This window comes from Enhydra lutris, unplaced genomic scaffold (assembly GCF_002288905.1).
Source record: "Enhydra lutris kenyoni isolate GAN:26980312 unplaced genomic scaffold, ASM228890v2 scaffoldscaffold1, whole genome shotgun sequence".
NCBI lineage: Eukaryota > Metazoa > Chordata > Mammalia > Carnivora > Mustelidae > Enhydra > Enhydra lutris.
In genome coordinates, this window is record NW_019154085.1 from 60,122,998 (window position 1) to 60,138,670 (window position 15,673).

General features: G+C 37.9%; 1 protein-coding gene across 2 annotated transcripts in view; it reads right to left on the reverse strand.

Annotated features, from left to right (window-relative positions):
- LOC111143035 (potassium voltage-gated channel subfamily H member 7) overlaps window positions 1-11,982 on the reverse strand; it is a 488,043-nt gene extending 476,061 nt beyond the window's left edge. For both annotated transcript variants that reach the window (XM_022496465.1, XM_022496473.1), the window contains exons 1-2: window positions 11,907-11,982; window positions 10,004-10,234 (exon numbers count right to left, since the gene is read on the reverse strand). In XM_022496465.1, the coding sequence (XP_022352173.1) occupies window positions 10,004-10,234; window positions 11,907-11,982 (307 nt within the window). The remainder of the gene's footprint in view (window positions 1-10,003; window positions 10,235-11,906) is intronic.
- Between the last annotated feature and the right edge of the window lie 3,691 nt (window positions 11,983-15,673).

The window sequence follows — 15,673 nt, forward strand, 5'->3', positions numbered from 1 at the left end:
ATGACTGGCACAGTATGTTGAACTAATTAGACTTCTTTAAATATGCTACCTGATCTTTTCATTGGTAAATGGGTATATCCTTAGATTCTTTAAAATTTATTTATTGCTCTCTCTCTTCTTTTTTAAAAATCAATGCCTTAACAAAAAAGCCCTTCAAAGAGTTCAACACTGAGTGCAAGAGACAGACATAGAAACAAATTATTACAAGATAATTCATAAGTGTTTCTAACAGAGCTAAGAAAAAAAAATGTTAGAAAATGTGGACAAGGTTGCCTGGGACCTTTAGAGAGGACCAGGCACGGAAGAGTACAGTGGCCTTTGGGCAGAGCTCAGAAGCACAAAATAATAGGGTGTATAGCAGAAATTGAGACTGACATTTGGAAACATGATGAAGAAAACTAAAGGTGTTTTAAATAAACCACAGGTTCTCTACACCAGTAAATTTAGGATTTCTCTTTTACATACTAGTGGTGAAATTTGCCAAATCATGTAATTTTGCCCGGAAACAAAACTTCGTTGTAGGAAGAAGAGGATAAGAACACAACAGAGCTTCTGCCATTAAATCACACTAACATAAGAGTTTTCTTCCAAACTTCTTAGATAAGAACCAGATAAATAGTAGTCGAGGATCCCTTAACTAAAAATATCCCCCAAATCTAAGTTGACGATATAATTTACAGTCCCAAGTGAGGACACTTTTAAGAGGAAAAAAAAAAAGTGCCATTAATAATTATGCAAAGATTACAGGCATATACTAGCTATCCTCATTCCTCTGCGATTGAGCATCCTACCTGACAGAGATCCCTTTTGAGTGATACAGTTCTGTTTAAAGTATAAAACAACTAGGATAAATCTTCATCCAATTTTTGGTGTGAATTAAACCAATCAGATTCACACCTCAGATAATAAGAAACCATAATTAAGAACTACCATTAAGATATACAATATGGAATAGGTTGAGGCTTAAGAAGTATACCATTTAGAGGCTAAGTTTACAACCACAGACAAATTTAGATTTTAAATTGATCTCTATTCTAGCTTGTGATCCTCAGTACTTTACTTAACTTCTCTGAATGTCAGTTTAACCTGTAAAATGGGATAATATCTATTCCCAAAGCTGTCATGAAAATCAGATAAAGCAATATATATGAAGAGCCAGTCACAAGATTGGAACTCGATTAACATTAGTCCTTTGGGAGAAGAGAAATAAGGTGGAGGGCTATTGTCTATGAACTATAGCCATGGGACTCAAAACCTGGAGAGCACATCTGTGTGTATAAAGGACCTAAATAAATATGTAGTTCAAGATTAGCTGATTGACACTACTAAAGAAAATGGATGGTGCATATAATCAGAAAATTTTAACTAACTTAGCTCAGAGAAGTGCATGGGAATGTGATGAAAAATTGTTTATATAACATATGATGTTGCATAGCTCTAACATTGATTTTATTGAATTGATGTGATCTTAGTATATTCAAAAACCTAAGGATTATGATGTCAATATGTGATCTTTTCTAACAAAAATGGATTTTTTTTAATATAAGTACCCTATTTAGTTTGTCCTAGATTTTATTCTTTACTTGATCTTTGAGATATTGGTTATGAAACCACCACTAACTTTATACTTTTATTTTTGTCGTCACACCAGTTATCTTGGGTCATTAGCACAGGTTTCACTAATTAGAATTAACTATGGTGTTCTTCACATAAAGGTCAAAAGTCAGCATGAGAAGCAACAGCCATTCTGAGGTGTCTTGAACCCATGCTGTTACTACATGTTTCTCAAAACCAGTATTTCGAACAACACAGAAGAATCAATGTCCTATCAAAACAAATAAACTGACAAATAGGAGCACTCCCAATGATCCTCAGGAAAGAAGAAAAAACAGAATAGAACAGGAAGAAAAAAACCCCAATAAAATCAGCAATGGTGAGAGTCCACTTTCTATCACAATGTCACCCGACTGGTCACCCAGAGGAAAAAGCAAGTAAGCCAGAGCAGCGTGGCTGGGGCAGCCTCCGCAGACCCCACCCGGCACAGTCTAGTTCAGATGAGTTCACAAACACAGCTGACGACCAAGGGTGAAATGCACTCATGTCCTCTCACACTCCTCTCCAGTCCTCACACACCAAGCATTAGCTGGGGATGTCTTACTCATTTTCAAAATAAAAAGTAGTGTGAGACATTCCACAAAACAGTGGGAACCATGAAAAAAGGTTTGTGCACACACAGATCTACTTAAACAGAGGAAAGGGCACAGGGAGCATTCTCAGCCACCATTTGGACCGCCCATGGAAAGACTGCTTTGGGTTTTGGTTTTTGTCTTTAAGATTTAATCTCTTTGAGAGAGAGAGCACTCAAAAGAGAGTGAAAGAGAGAGAGCATGAGCAGAGAAGGGGATGCAGAAAGAGAAGCAGACTCCCCACCTAGCAGGAAGTCTGACACATGGCTTGATCCCAGGACCTGAGATCATGACCTGAGCCAAAGGCAGACACTTAACTGACTGAGCCACCCAGGCGCCCCTACTTTGGTTTTCTTAGTTAGACATTTCATATAAATTAAAGGACTAAGAGAAAGATATGGAATGTTCAGTCATAGCAAAAGGAGCCTAGTATTTGGATTTCTCTTAACCCACCTATGACAAGTGGCAATTTTACCTTAACTGTTCAGTAATGGAATAAATTTCCTCACTATGTTGATTAATGTCTTACTGCTGATAGTTTCTCAGTAGTTTAGCACTTTTGCTAAATGCAGATAGTTCAGTTAAGAGAGAGAAGACATTCATTTGATGATCATAATTCATAATAATTCTTAATTATTATTAATAAACTTTATTATTTTAGATTTAACACAGTCATTATTGAATGGCCCTGAGAGCAGGCTTCACCGTCAATTAAGAATTTTCAAGAAACACTGAGAAATAAAATGTTATACTAGATATAAAATGCCAACTCTGGGTAACTTATGTAGTCAGTAGAGAGTTTCAAACGCAGCAATAACCTCAAGTCAGAAATGAACAGGAGAGAACTTTGGGTTTAGCTATTACAAAGAGCTTGTCGGAGATACTAGTGAGAGTCGTTTTGATGTGGTGGTGAGCGAGTGATACTCGGGTAACTGGTTAATTATTTTTGGTTAATAGCTTCTCTCTAATGCTTTATTAAATATTTTCTAGCTATTTGCATAGTTATAGGAAATGAAGATGATTTATTCCTTAGCTTATAAGCAAAGAAATAGAGTCACTGATAAAATTCAGGTGGAAACTGTTCTTAAGAACATTTTAGAAAGAAAAACCAAAATATTACATATTCCCTATAGCTCACTTTTGTGAAGATCTCCAGATCTCAATCTGTTTGTTTCTCCAGAGCTATGGTGCCATTTCTCATCTTCTCTTCATTCTGTGTCTGAATGCTACTTAAGCACATACATCATATCAGGTACTCTTCCGTATATTCTGGACATAGAAAGTAATAAGACTCAATATTTTCTTTGAATGAACTTTAAAAAACAGATAAAATTAACTACAATAATATGTAATGATATATAGCATATTTCATGGGCTACACCAGAGGTTAGAACCAAGTGTTGTGAAGACACAAAGGAATGTTAATATTCTGGAGCAGGCAGTGGGGGCATCAGGAAAGAGTTCACAGAGAAGTCTTTTGATCTGTCTTTGGAAGGATGATAATAGTTTCTTTAGGGTGAGAAGCTGAGGGAAAGGCAATCCATTCAATGAGGCTTTCCACTGTTTATTACAGATGAAAGAAAATTTCCAAAGGGTGAGCAAAGCCTCAGTGACATAAGAGAGCAGGGTTTGTTTGAGAAACTCAGAGCAGTCAAATATTATTGAAACATAAGACACATGAGACAAATGGAGTTGGCAAGATATTCAACTAATTGGTATTTATTGAGTACATATTATGGGCAAAAGACCAAGCTAGAAATAATGCTATGTATTTTATTGTATATAACACACCCAATCACTCTAACAAAGTGGATGTTATTCTCCAAGGATGTATCAGGAAAGTAACTGAGGTGCAAGGAAGGTAAACTTGGTCAGACCTATGAATTCAGCTGGTTCCTCTAAACATACCCTACTCAAAAACCCAAGCAAATTCAACTCTGAAGGGGATGAAGTATCCTTTTAAAGAGTCTAGAACTTTATTCTGAGAGCCTTAATGAGTTAAGATAGGGTTTTTAAGTCAAGGTGTATCATAAGGGCGTTGAGCAGCCAAATATGGTGAAGTTGCTAAGGGCTCAGATGTCACCACTTATAAGCTGTGCGATTCGGTGAATTAATCTCTCAGGGTCTCAGTGCTTTTTCCCATAAAATGGGGATGATGAGAGTTTATGTTTTATGAGACTGTTGTACTCATTTAATATATGAAATTCATTTGCAATGATGCTTGGCTCCAATAAGTCATCAGTATATGTGATTCTTATTTCAAAAATAGCTCTCTGGACTGAGGACTCTGAGAAACAAACTGAGGGTTTTAGAGGGGAAGGGGTTAGGCAGGATGGGTGAGCCTGGTGGTGGTTATTAAGGAGAGCATGTATTGGATGGAACTTGCATGGGGCGCTGGGTGTTATATGCAAACAATGAATCTTGGAACACTACGTCAAAAACTAATGATGTATTGTATGGTGACTAACGTAACAATTTAAAAAAAATAGCTCTCTGATGGCATTGTAGAGAATGGATTGGGAAGGGAGGAAAACTTCAGTCCTCAATATTCTCAAAGAAGAATGAAAAGAGTTTCAACTAGGGCCCTTGGCAGGGATGGAAGAGTAAAAGTCACATTGAGAGATACATCAGATGTAAATAATGAAAGGAATTGGTGAGCAGTTGGTTTAGGGAGGAGAGGGAGGAAAAAACAAAACAGAAAACGATCTGACCCTGAGGTTTCTAGTTTATATGGCCAGATGAATGTTGATGTCTTAACATTTCATACTTCAACTGCTCCTTTCCTGTGAATTAATTATCCTAGGACTCTCCTAGCTGCTGACTGCCAGTAATTGATTTAGTGACTATTTATAGTGAAAAAATAAAAATAAAAACAATGCTGAAAGCCATTAGAAGCCAGAAAGCCAGTTCCTCCCACTAAGGCTAGCCTATCCCTATTGCCCTAAACTGACCCTGTTCTCAAGTCCCTTGGGTGTGAAAATAACTGAGAAGTTCTCCCTGAAGCCTGCAGACGTTGTGGATGGATTCTTTTTAGAACCAGAGCTGCAAGAGGTATGGTGCTGGTGGGTGGTAAAAAGGGGATTGATGAGCATAGCACAACTTCAGTTTTGGGACATTTTGTTTTCATCTGGGACAATAGTAAAAGTTTTCAAGGAAGAATGTTTCTGGAGAATTTTTAGTTTCTCAATAAACACACTGATCAAATTTAAGCTCTATATAATATCCAGAGTCCATGAGATGTTACAAAGTTTAGGTATATGAAAGACAGTATTTTAAGATTATCATTACAGTACTCTGTTGGATGAATCAAGAGAATGTATAAACAAAAAGTTAAAATGAACACCAAAATAAATTCTAGGCCGATACTCCCTAAAAATTTTTCTTAATGCTTGAATTACATATACATAGAATATAATTCCATTCTTCTCTAAAAACTACCATCTGTATCTCTACTGTACAATTAAGAAATTATGAAGGTGGAATATTTCACATGTCATATAACTTATAGAACTATTAGAAGATTTATTTTTGAGCTATTAAAGTTTTAAGTAAACCACATTGCTTTAATAAGTTAGTATTATGTATAAATGACAAAAGGAGACAGGAAATACACAAAAACAAGTTTCTTTTACAGTAGGGAGATAGAGGAAGAGTGGTAATTAACCCCAAATTCTGTTCTCCATTTATATAAAAGCTTCTTCATTTCGTAGTCTACTATTTTTCCTTTAAAAACAATTTCATGAAAACATCTTGGGGTTTTGAAGATAAAAGTGAACATTAGTCACTCCATAATACAAATTTCTGAAAGCAGAAATGAGTTTGTGTCCTCTTCTGCATCTCCTCCAATAGCATGTTCCTCTAATGCCTAAAAAATTACCTTAAAGAGAGGTGGCAGCACTCGGTATACACTTTCACCTTTACTTCCAACAATGCAACACTTTCTAAAAGGTCTTTACAAAAAACTCTCAGAGATGGTAGATTTAATGTTATCAAACCAAAACCTCTTTTGAATTTAGCTGGCTCAAACACTGCCTCTGGAGTTTTGTCCCAACATGACTGCTGCCCTGTCTGGATCTGGTCCCTGTCTGGATCAAGAAAGGACTTCCCTCGGCCTCTTCTCATCCTTTAGTTCTTTGAAAGCAAGGCAAAGATAGGGATATCTCTGATTTGTTAGCAATTTTGCCATTGTACCATGCCTGAGAGCATAATGGCAAAAATATAGGAATGCTCCAACCTCTAAAAATAAAGCATTTTATATGTCCTGTTTTCCTACTGAGTTAAGACCTTTATTTCTTTTAGAGAAACTTACTTTGATTTTCCAAATGTTTAGAGTTGCTTGACAATTTAAGATAAAAATCATGTGTCTACATATGCCTGAAGTGGAAAAACACTTCAACTGCTAGCTCCATTCCATGACACACTCCAAACCTGACAAGCAATAAACTGAAAGATGACTGACTTCTCTGTTTCCTTAGTATTAGCATCACCTCCAAACTATATAACTTATATTCACTTAATAACTGAAGTGTTTGTTATTCGTCAATCCAATCTAATGCTAAAAAAATTGTTTTTATTTTCTAAGTAAGCTCTATGCCCAATATGGGACTTGAACGTACAACCCCAAGATGAAGAGCCACATGCTCTACTGACGGAGCCAGCGAAGCACCCCTAAAAAGTTATGCTTAAAGTGAATGTATTATACTATTAAAATACATGCCCATCCTTGTATAAGCCTCAGTGTAATTATAGTTTTGTATAATTAGAGCTTTATGTCAAAAGATTTACAGCTTTATCACCTCAAGCAATACTTCACAGCTGCCAAGAATGATTTATGCAATAATGACTTAAACTGTAAAATAGAATCCTCAAAGGAAGGTCTGTCAAATATTCCTACTGCAAATAACTAGTTTTTTTTTTTTTTTTTTAAAGATATTCTGGTAAACAGCAAGTTCAATTGTACCTGATAAAATCACATCAAGTAGGATGGTAGGAAGTGTTGTTTCCTAAGAATGATCAGGCAGTTCACCATGCATTGCATCTAAGTGAACTCATTACGTAGATCATGGGTTTAAACTGCTTATAAAGCCTCCGGCCAATCTGAAAGACAAGCTTTCAGAAATAATACCATGCACAAGTTTTTGCTACACCAGAATGAGTGAATGGAAAAGTGGAAACAATATCTCAACTATTAGTTAATTTGCCCATTGTGCTTATTACATTCCTATCTGTATTCCTATAAAGTGCTAAATAGAGAATAAGTAAAGGAAGCATTTACTATACATACTTAAGAAACCAAGAAACCTTCCAAAAGTAAAGAACCTCAATAATAAAGAATTAAGGAACCTTTGAGAAACAAACCAATACAAAATGTTGGTGATTTTATCCCTTCCTGCTTTTATAAATATAGAGTGGTTGGCAGGTCTCTAAGAGGCAAGACTTTCAAAGCATTTGAACTTCACAAGCTCTGACTGAATTTGCAGTTGCCATGTGAATAAAACCAATGCACTTTTAAGATTCTATTCAAGGTATGTGAACTAGGCTCAAAAACACAGGTTGATTACATTCAGAGCAAACAAGTCCTACTGTGTCTTTGTAATCTGAAAAGGTCATAAAATTAATCTTTCTCTTCGGAAAAAGAAAAAAAAAAGCTTGGCCCATCATCTCATGTACCCCATATTAAAAGTGAAATAAGTAGCACTTGTCATTAGCTCTAAAGATTACCAAGTCCTTGTAGACTGAGTCAAATCTGCAAATGAAGCCAATAGAATCAAAATCATCACCGAAGGTTGATATTTATATACCTAAGCAAACTTTCAAGTAAATCCTCATCTAAAACAAGAAGGTTTTAATTTATATAACCAAGTGCATCCCTCGGGTAGAAAGATTTGCATTAGTCAGTGTACAAGCATCTTTACTGTAGAAACTTTTACCTTCATGTTTTTGATCCCAGATTTACCTGCCTTTCTTAGGGGTTTTGAGATAACTTTACACACTCCCATTGCACAAGTTACACAAGGTTTTAAAATAGCACCATTCCACTTGAAGTATAATAAACAACAACTTTCATTTCAGAATATTGTCTGAAAAATATAGTGAGTATCCAAGTGATCCGAACAGTCCAAATTCATTTTATACCTAAATTATATAAGTTGAAAAAATTCTGAAATGTCCTAAAAAACATAAAGATCAAATGCTGACCAACATGCCCTGTATAACCACAATGCAGACGATGTCAGCATCATGATAAATATTCAGGTAGGGAAAAAATGTCAGACATTCAAATTATTCCAAAAGCCCAAATTGTTGGCATCAGATACACACACACAAAAGTTGCATTTGGGTAGTGAGAGCCTTAGTCCAAGAAATGCTTTCAAGACAACAGAGCAATTAGGCTATTTCTAGGAAGCCAACACCACTGATTAAAAAGTGGTGGTGGTGGGGAGGGGGGTGAGAAGAACTTTAAAAACAATCTCTATGTTGGCTGATAATCATATAATTGTTTTCATTCCAGATTAACTCAAAGTTATGCAAACCTGTTTTTCTAATCATAGTTTGTCACATATACTCATTCAACTTAATGTTAAGGAAAATTTAGTAATTAAGAACGGTAATTTTCTTTCATAAAATATTTAATTGTAAGAAATAAGAGGAAGAGTTAAACCTTTTCTGTGCTAGAATTTCTGCTGTGTATTTTATCAAATAATCAGTATCTCATATAAGCTATAACACATCACTCGTTTTCTCATTTGCAAGACTTAAGGGTTTCCTAAAACATCTGACTACATATCCCTCTGCCTCACTGATTTCTATCAATGGCAAAAAAAAAAAAAAAAAAAAGATAATGCAACATCAATAAAATTAACTACAACATGCATTTTTAGCTGATTTATCTTTAAGCACTAAATTGTCAAATATCAGTAAATATGCACATTTGAGAATGTGTATTCTTTCAAATGGGTATATGTGAATATTCATAACTGTGAGTTCATATACTATTTATGGTATGTTTAATGAATGCATGTGTATTAAATGAGTATTTTTTTTGAGAGCGGTTATGGTCAAACATATTATGTTCCCATAACAAGCCTTAAAGAAGGAGGAGTACCCTTGAAATTGAGATGTGACCTTAAGTTTGAGGTACCAATTTTGTTGCAGCTAAAATATGAGTACAAATAACTCCACAGTATCATAATTCCTTTTGTCGATTTCTTACTTTAGGACAATTCTTCAATATATGAACAGCTTTTATTATTACATAGCTTTACTAGACCAATTTTTGAAGTTCTTATATATCACCCTTAATGTTGTATAAAAAGGAGCAAAAGAAACAAGAGGTGTTGCCTATCAAATAAATCTGAAAGCCAAGAAACATTTATGACTGCAATAATTTTAGTCCAGATATACAGTTTTCAACAAGATTTTGCTCTGTGAAATATTTTCAAGCTCAAGCAAATAAAACTCTGTATTTCTCTCTTACCAAATACATTACAATACAATCAGTAAATTATTGGCCTTTATGTTATTCCCTAGAAAGGGGAGAAAGTAAGACTGATTTGTGGCACTTTGTTCTCACTGATAATAAGTTACTACTTTTGAAGAGTACAGAGTACCCTCATTCAAAGAAGAAATTGTTCCTATTAGTCCACTAATGACAGTATCCATATTCTTTGAATCCTAAAATATATAAAATATATAAGCAAAAAATATCTACAACTGAATATTTGGAGCTTCTCTGCAAATGAACTTTCAGTAATCAGTTGTCAAAATTTCATTTCAATGGAATCAAATAAAAAGAATTCTAAATAGATGAACTTTACCATTTTTGTGATAGTAGGTGACCTCCACTTTCCTCTCCTCTGACCCCAGCAATGCCTGGGCAATTTGGGCAATATCATGTCTCTTGGTCTCAGGCCCATGGAGAAAGTCGCAGGTGCACGGCTTTTGCATGACATCTGGCCTGGAGAAACCAGTCATCTCGCAGAACCCATCATTGCAGTAGATGATGGCACAATTTTGCACTCTGGCATTTGCAATGATAAATTTTTTATCTGTAATAAGAAGACAGTAAGGCATCTTTTAGAGAGCTTCCACAAGATTTTCATAAACACTGGAGGAAATTGTTGCATAATAGGAGATGTGAAATGCAGGTGCTTCCCAAATTGCTAACTGCCCAGGGTTTTAAAAGGAAAAAAACAAAAACCCTAAACATGAAATTAATGGTCCTAAGTAGTTTTATCAAGAAGTATTAAGGAACTACTCTTCAAATTTTGAGAATGTAATTTCCCAAATAGTCTACTTCTTAAGCCTTGTGACTCCCAAGGGTACTAAGGCACACTCAAACAAGCAGCTGTCCCATTGATATTTCCAGAATGCCATTTAATTGTAAGATAAATATTTTCAAAGGCAAACAATGAAACATCCTGTAGCTGACAGATTTCTTACCTCAACCTTGGCCCTTAAAAGTACAACTTTCTCAAAGTAGCTATTATTTTTGGATTTGACTTTTCTCTATCCCTCTAAGGCATACTACACATTCGTCGTGTTAAAAAAAAAAAAAACATGAAACTGTTAGCAATCAAACTATCTCATGTTAATTAATAGTTCAATAATTTGAAAATTCACCTTTCATAATATATATTTTCCAGAAGATAAAAATATTTACACATACACAGGTAAGTATTATGTCAACACCTTTTCACTTTTACTTTGTGAGAACCTTGAATTCCTTTGTGGTGGTAGGTATTTTAATACAAAGGACTTATTAAATTTTGACCACAAATTATATTTATTATTTCCAGATAGAATATGAACAGGATACATTAGTTTATTTTATACACAAGGTACTATATCCTCATGTCACTAAATACAGCGCTAAAACAACTGCAAAATGCACAACATAACTGTGTGTTAATGTAGATTTAAGGAAATGTTAAATATGAATTAACAAGGATTTAAAATTAATATATTTATATAACAATAATTCATTCCTTATAGTTAGTCCATATCAGAATGTTAAATTTCTCTATATTCAGTTGTGGGGATTTACTTACTACATTTCAATTTTCAAATTTCTTGATGGAAATTTAGGGAAATGATAAAGAGGAAGAAATATTGCTTTGAATAATGAACCGTTTGCATTGGGAACCAGTACGGATCAGATATTGCTTTTTCCAGATTATCCTTCTTGGGATATATTTGCATTGATTCAATGCAAAGTTTAGCTTCTATAAACTAACAGCAAGCAAGCATCCCTGCCATAACACAGCTTTGCGATTTAACCAAGGTAAAATATAGTTTGCATAGCCGCTTACATCGCTGCTACCATTTACATTCTCTTGTTCCAGTGGTATGCTCTGCCCTACTCCTGACTTTCTAAAAGTGTACAATTAAACAGCCTCAAAATATAAACCCATGTTATACTAGTACGTTCCCTTTAAGATAGTAGAAGAGTAGGACATTAAGTAGCAAAGCAGATAATGGAGCAGTGGGAGAGGAGGATCAGATTGCCTCCTATAATGGAGACCATAATCTAAAATGTAAATCAGAATTAATATCTGGGGAAGAACACTCCTGCTGCCATTCGAACCTCCTGTCTCGGTTTCACAGCCTGTTAACTTGAAGGAGCCGGGAGTTGCCGGCTCCTCAGCCTGTACGCTGCGAATGCCAAGTGCACTGTCAAAGCAGAAAGCGAGGGAGAGAGAAGAGAACAAATGAACTTACTTTGCCCTTCAAATTTCCGTATGATGGTCCCCAAAAATGTGTTTTGTGGTGCCACATGCCCCCTGCGAACAGGCATGTTGACCCCGGTCTTCCGAGGAGCGCTCCCCGCGAGCTCTGGAGTTCTCCCGGGATCTCTCCTCGGCTAGAGCCCAGGCCAGCGCGCGAGCCGCTCTTTGTGGCAGAGCATCCTCTTTTGAAACCAGAAATCTCTTCCCATTAGCACCACTTCTAGACACCCGCTTTCCCCAGCGGAGTCCAATCCATCCCCTTCACCTTCCGGAGGGGGCCTCGCACCGGACTGCCTCGGGTGAGAGGGTTTGGGGGTGGGGAGAGGGAAGGAGGCGGGGTGAAGGGGGTGGAGGGGGAGGGAGGGAGGGAGCGGTGGGGGTGGGGTGGGATGGAAGAGGGGCGGGGAGTCACAAGGGCAATCGATCTGTTTCTCTTCTCCCAAACGGCGCCAATTTCCCAGTGCAAATGGGCTTAACCTGGCGGTTGCCCAGAGCTATGAGGATGGCTGAGGGGGGGATGGAAGACTCGTGCGGCTTTTGCAGGAAGGAGAGAAAGAAAAGGAGGCTGGGGGGGGGGGCGCGCTGGGGGGAGTTGACGTTTCTATCCCCGCCCTCTCCCCTACACACACACACACACACACACACACACACACACACACACTCACCCGCGCGCGCGCATACACACACACGCACACACAAATACACACACACATACACCCTTTATCCCGAGAGCTTGGGCGCCGCCACAGCTCGGATTACTCAAGCGTGCTTTAACGGAAGCCAGCCAAGAAATCTCCAAAACTCAGTAACAAACAGCTACTCTGGGAAGATGATCTCCACGGCCACCAGCCACAGGGCTCCATCCCTGAGCTCCTCACGCCGCAGTAGCTAAAACACCCTTAGGTGCAAAGAAAAGACAGGTGGGAAAACAGTCCTTCAGTGAGGACTATTTCTAAGCTCTGGTGGCGTTCGGGAGTTTGAAGATTGAGGATGAGCCACTTAAGGGTGCAGGTTTAGCCCGAGGGTGCAGCTCGGATTCCTGGACTCCTCGGAGGTGGGCGCCGAAGCCCTAGCTGAAGTGGCACTCCTGTCCCTGCCCGGAGCTGAGCCGAGTCTCCCAAAGACTAAAGGCTGCTGGCGCCGCCCCTGGGCATGCCCGGTCTCATTGCTTGAACCCCTGAGGAGTTGCAACGTTGGGGGTTGATGGGGTCTCTAGGTGCCGGAGGCTGCGAGAAAGAAGGGAAGGCCAAAGACTCTGTGAGCAACTGGTACGAAACAAGGGAAGTGCTTGAAATGGGCGAGGCTGGTTGCAAGGGGGAAGGAACAAAAGGTGGGTGGGGCTAAGAGTTACCAGCCTTGGTGTGACCTCCAGTGCCTCTTTCCTCCTAAACACACTAGGAACACCATTCTATTTACTCTCTTCCACTATTTCTAACAAATTATCTCGTTTAGGATGGGAAAGTGTTCAAGGAGCAGAGTGGAGTCCTCTTCGTTCTTTTTTCTCAGAGCCTGCCAAGGTGGGAATCCCATGTATACATACACTTCTGTCCAAATAGTCATCCTGGAGCTTAGGGAATCAAATGTGACAAGTCATACCAGAAGAGGGTGTTTTCTAAGTTGTTTTTTTCTAGCTTTTCTTGCTTTGTCTCCTTTAACCTAATAGTCTCTTTCCACATCCCTTTCTCTAAATGGAATTTGCTACTGCTACAACCTATGGAGCTACTAGAACACGGACAAACCTCTTGTTTCCAGCTGTTGATAAAAGTCCTAAGTCCTCTATAAAAACCTGATAATGTTGGGGGTTCTTGCAACTCATTAGCCTGTTTTGCCTGTGCCTTGAATTAGTCGGATTCATATTTTCTCAGTTACAACCTCAAATCTGAAGTTAAAAAAAAAATAAGGATGGAACTGAAAAGAGCAGAGAGAGAGGTTTAGATTACGAAGGTGAATCATGTGGATTGCAATAAATAACGAGGAAATAAACATAACGACTTTAACTTCAGAAAGTTGCAGAAAGCACAGCCAAGAAAAAAATCACCACTGAACTAACAAAAAACAAAACAAAACAAAAACAAAATAACTCCCAACAACATGAGAAAATCTCACCCTTTCATGTCAGAGTAATAAAAATGAATTAGAAACGTGAGACATTGCCTGGGAATGTTGAATTTTCAGGTTAATTAGCTTAACTTAAAAAAAGAAGCAATCTATGACAAACCCGTAGGCTCTTATGGTAGCTTGGGCTTTCTTGAATCTGCACAGTTCCTTCTCTCAGAACATAAAAAGGCACGCTCCTCCAATGTACAGCTTTATTTTCCTCCCTTGCAGTGTAAGTGGATCACTGGATCATTCTGTTTCCTAGCTGCAGCTGGGCTTGTGAAACAGTGGAGTTCTTCTCCCAGGTGTTAAATGTGTGGAGCTATCCGTGGTGCTGACTCTGACTCTGCCGTTAGAAACTCTGCCAACGTCCAGCCACAGACAACACAACAGCAAACTCAGGCAAGTGGCCCTGATATACTCATATACACTACTTGTTTTTACTGGATACCCACAGAAACCATGCTATTTGCACCCCATATCTAAAAAAAACCTTCTTTTTCTACTAAGCTTGTTAGCTTAATCCAAGCTCAAATGCATTCTTTCCAAAACTCATCAAGAACTCCAGAGGAGGGGCGCCTGGGTGGCTCAGTGGGTTAAGCCGCTGCCTTCGGCTCAGGTCATGATCTCAGGGTCCTGGGATTGAGTCCCACATCGGGCTCTCTGCTCAGCAGGGAGCCTGCTTCCCTTCCTCTCTCTCTGCCTGCCTCTCTGCCTACTTGTGATCTCTGTCTGTCAAATAAATAAATAAAATCTTTAAAAAAAAAAAAAAAAAAAAGAACTCCAGAGGAAACAGGGTGCCTGGGTGGCTTAGTGAGTTCAGTGTTCAACTCTTTTTATTTTATTTTATTTTTTAGATTTTATTTATTTGACAGAGAGAGAGAGCGAGAGAGGGAACACAAGCAGAGGGAGTGGGAGAGGGAGAAACAGGTTTCCTGGCTCCATCCCAGGACCCTGGGATCATGACCTGAGCTGAAGGCAGATGCTTAATGACTAAGCCACCCAGGTGTCCCGAGTGTCCAACTCTTCATCTCAGCTCAGGTGATCTCACGATTGTCAGTTTAAGCTCTGTATTGGAGCTACTTAAAAAAAAAAAAAAAGGAAGAACTCCAGAGAAAACTGAACAAACTTCATATTCTGCAGATTTTCACTAAGGTCTCAAGTACACTATAAAGGCATAATCAAATAACAGTAGGTTATGGCAAGGTCATATGGAAAATTATTTCTTTTTCAAATCGCAAGTAAATTCAGTGAGTGAATATTGCTTTAAAGGGAAACAGGCATTTCCAAATGCAGTTTGAAACAGATTTATCTGCCATATGACAAGACGTATTGACATGCAAAAGGTAACAGTGCAAACTGTTTCTAGTAAGAGTTTGATACTTTCACAGTTTATTGAATCTCAAAACTCCTGAATTCCTCCTTAAAGGTGGAAAAGTGGCTGCTTCAAGAGAAAAAGGGGCTTTTCACTCCCTGATACATTATTTCTTTCTCTACAACCTTCAGAGTGGTCTCTGTTTGTTTGTTCTGAGTAATTAAACACATAATAGTTAAGTTCCTTTGTCTGTGTTCATTTTAGCAATCTCTGTGGGCTTCACATTTTCCCCCAACCTCATTTAGTTCTAAGATTAGTTCTATTAAGGATTCAGTGTAAGATCATAG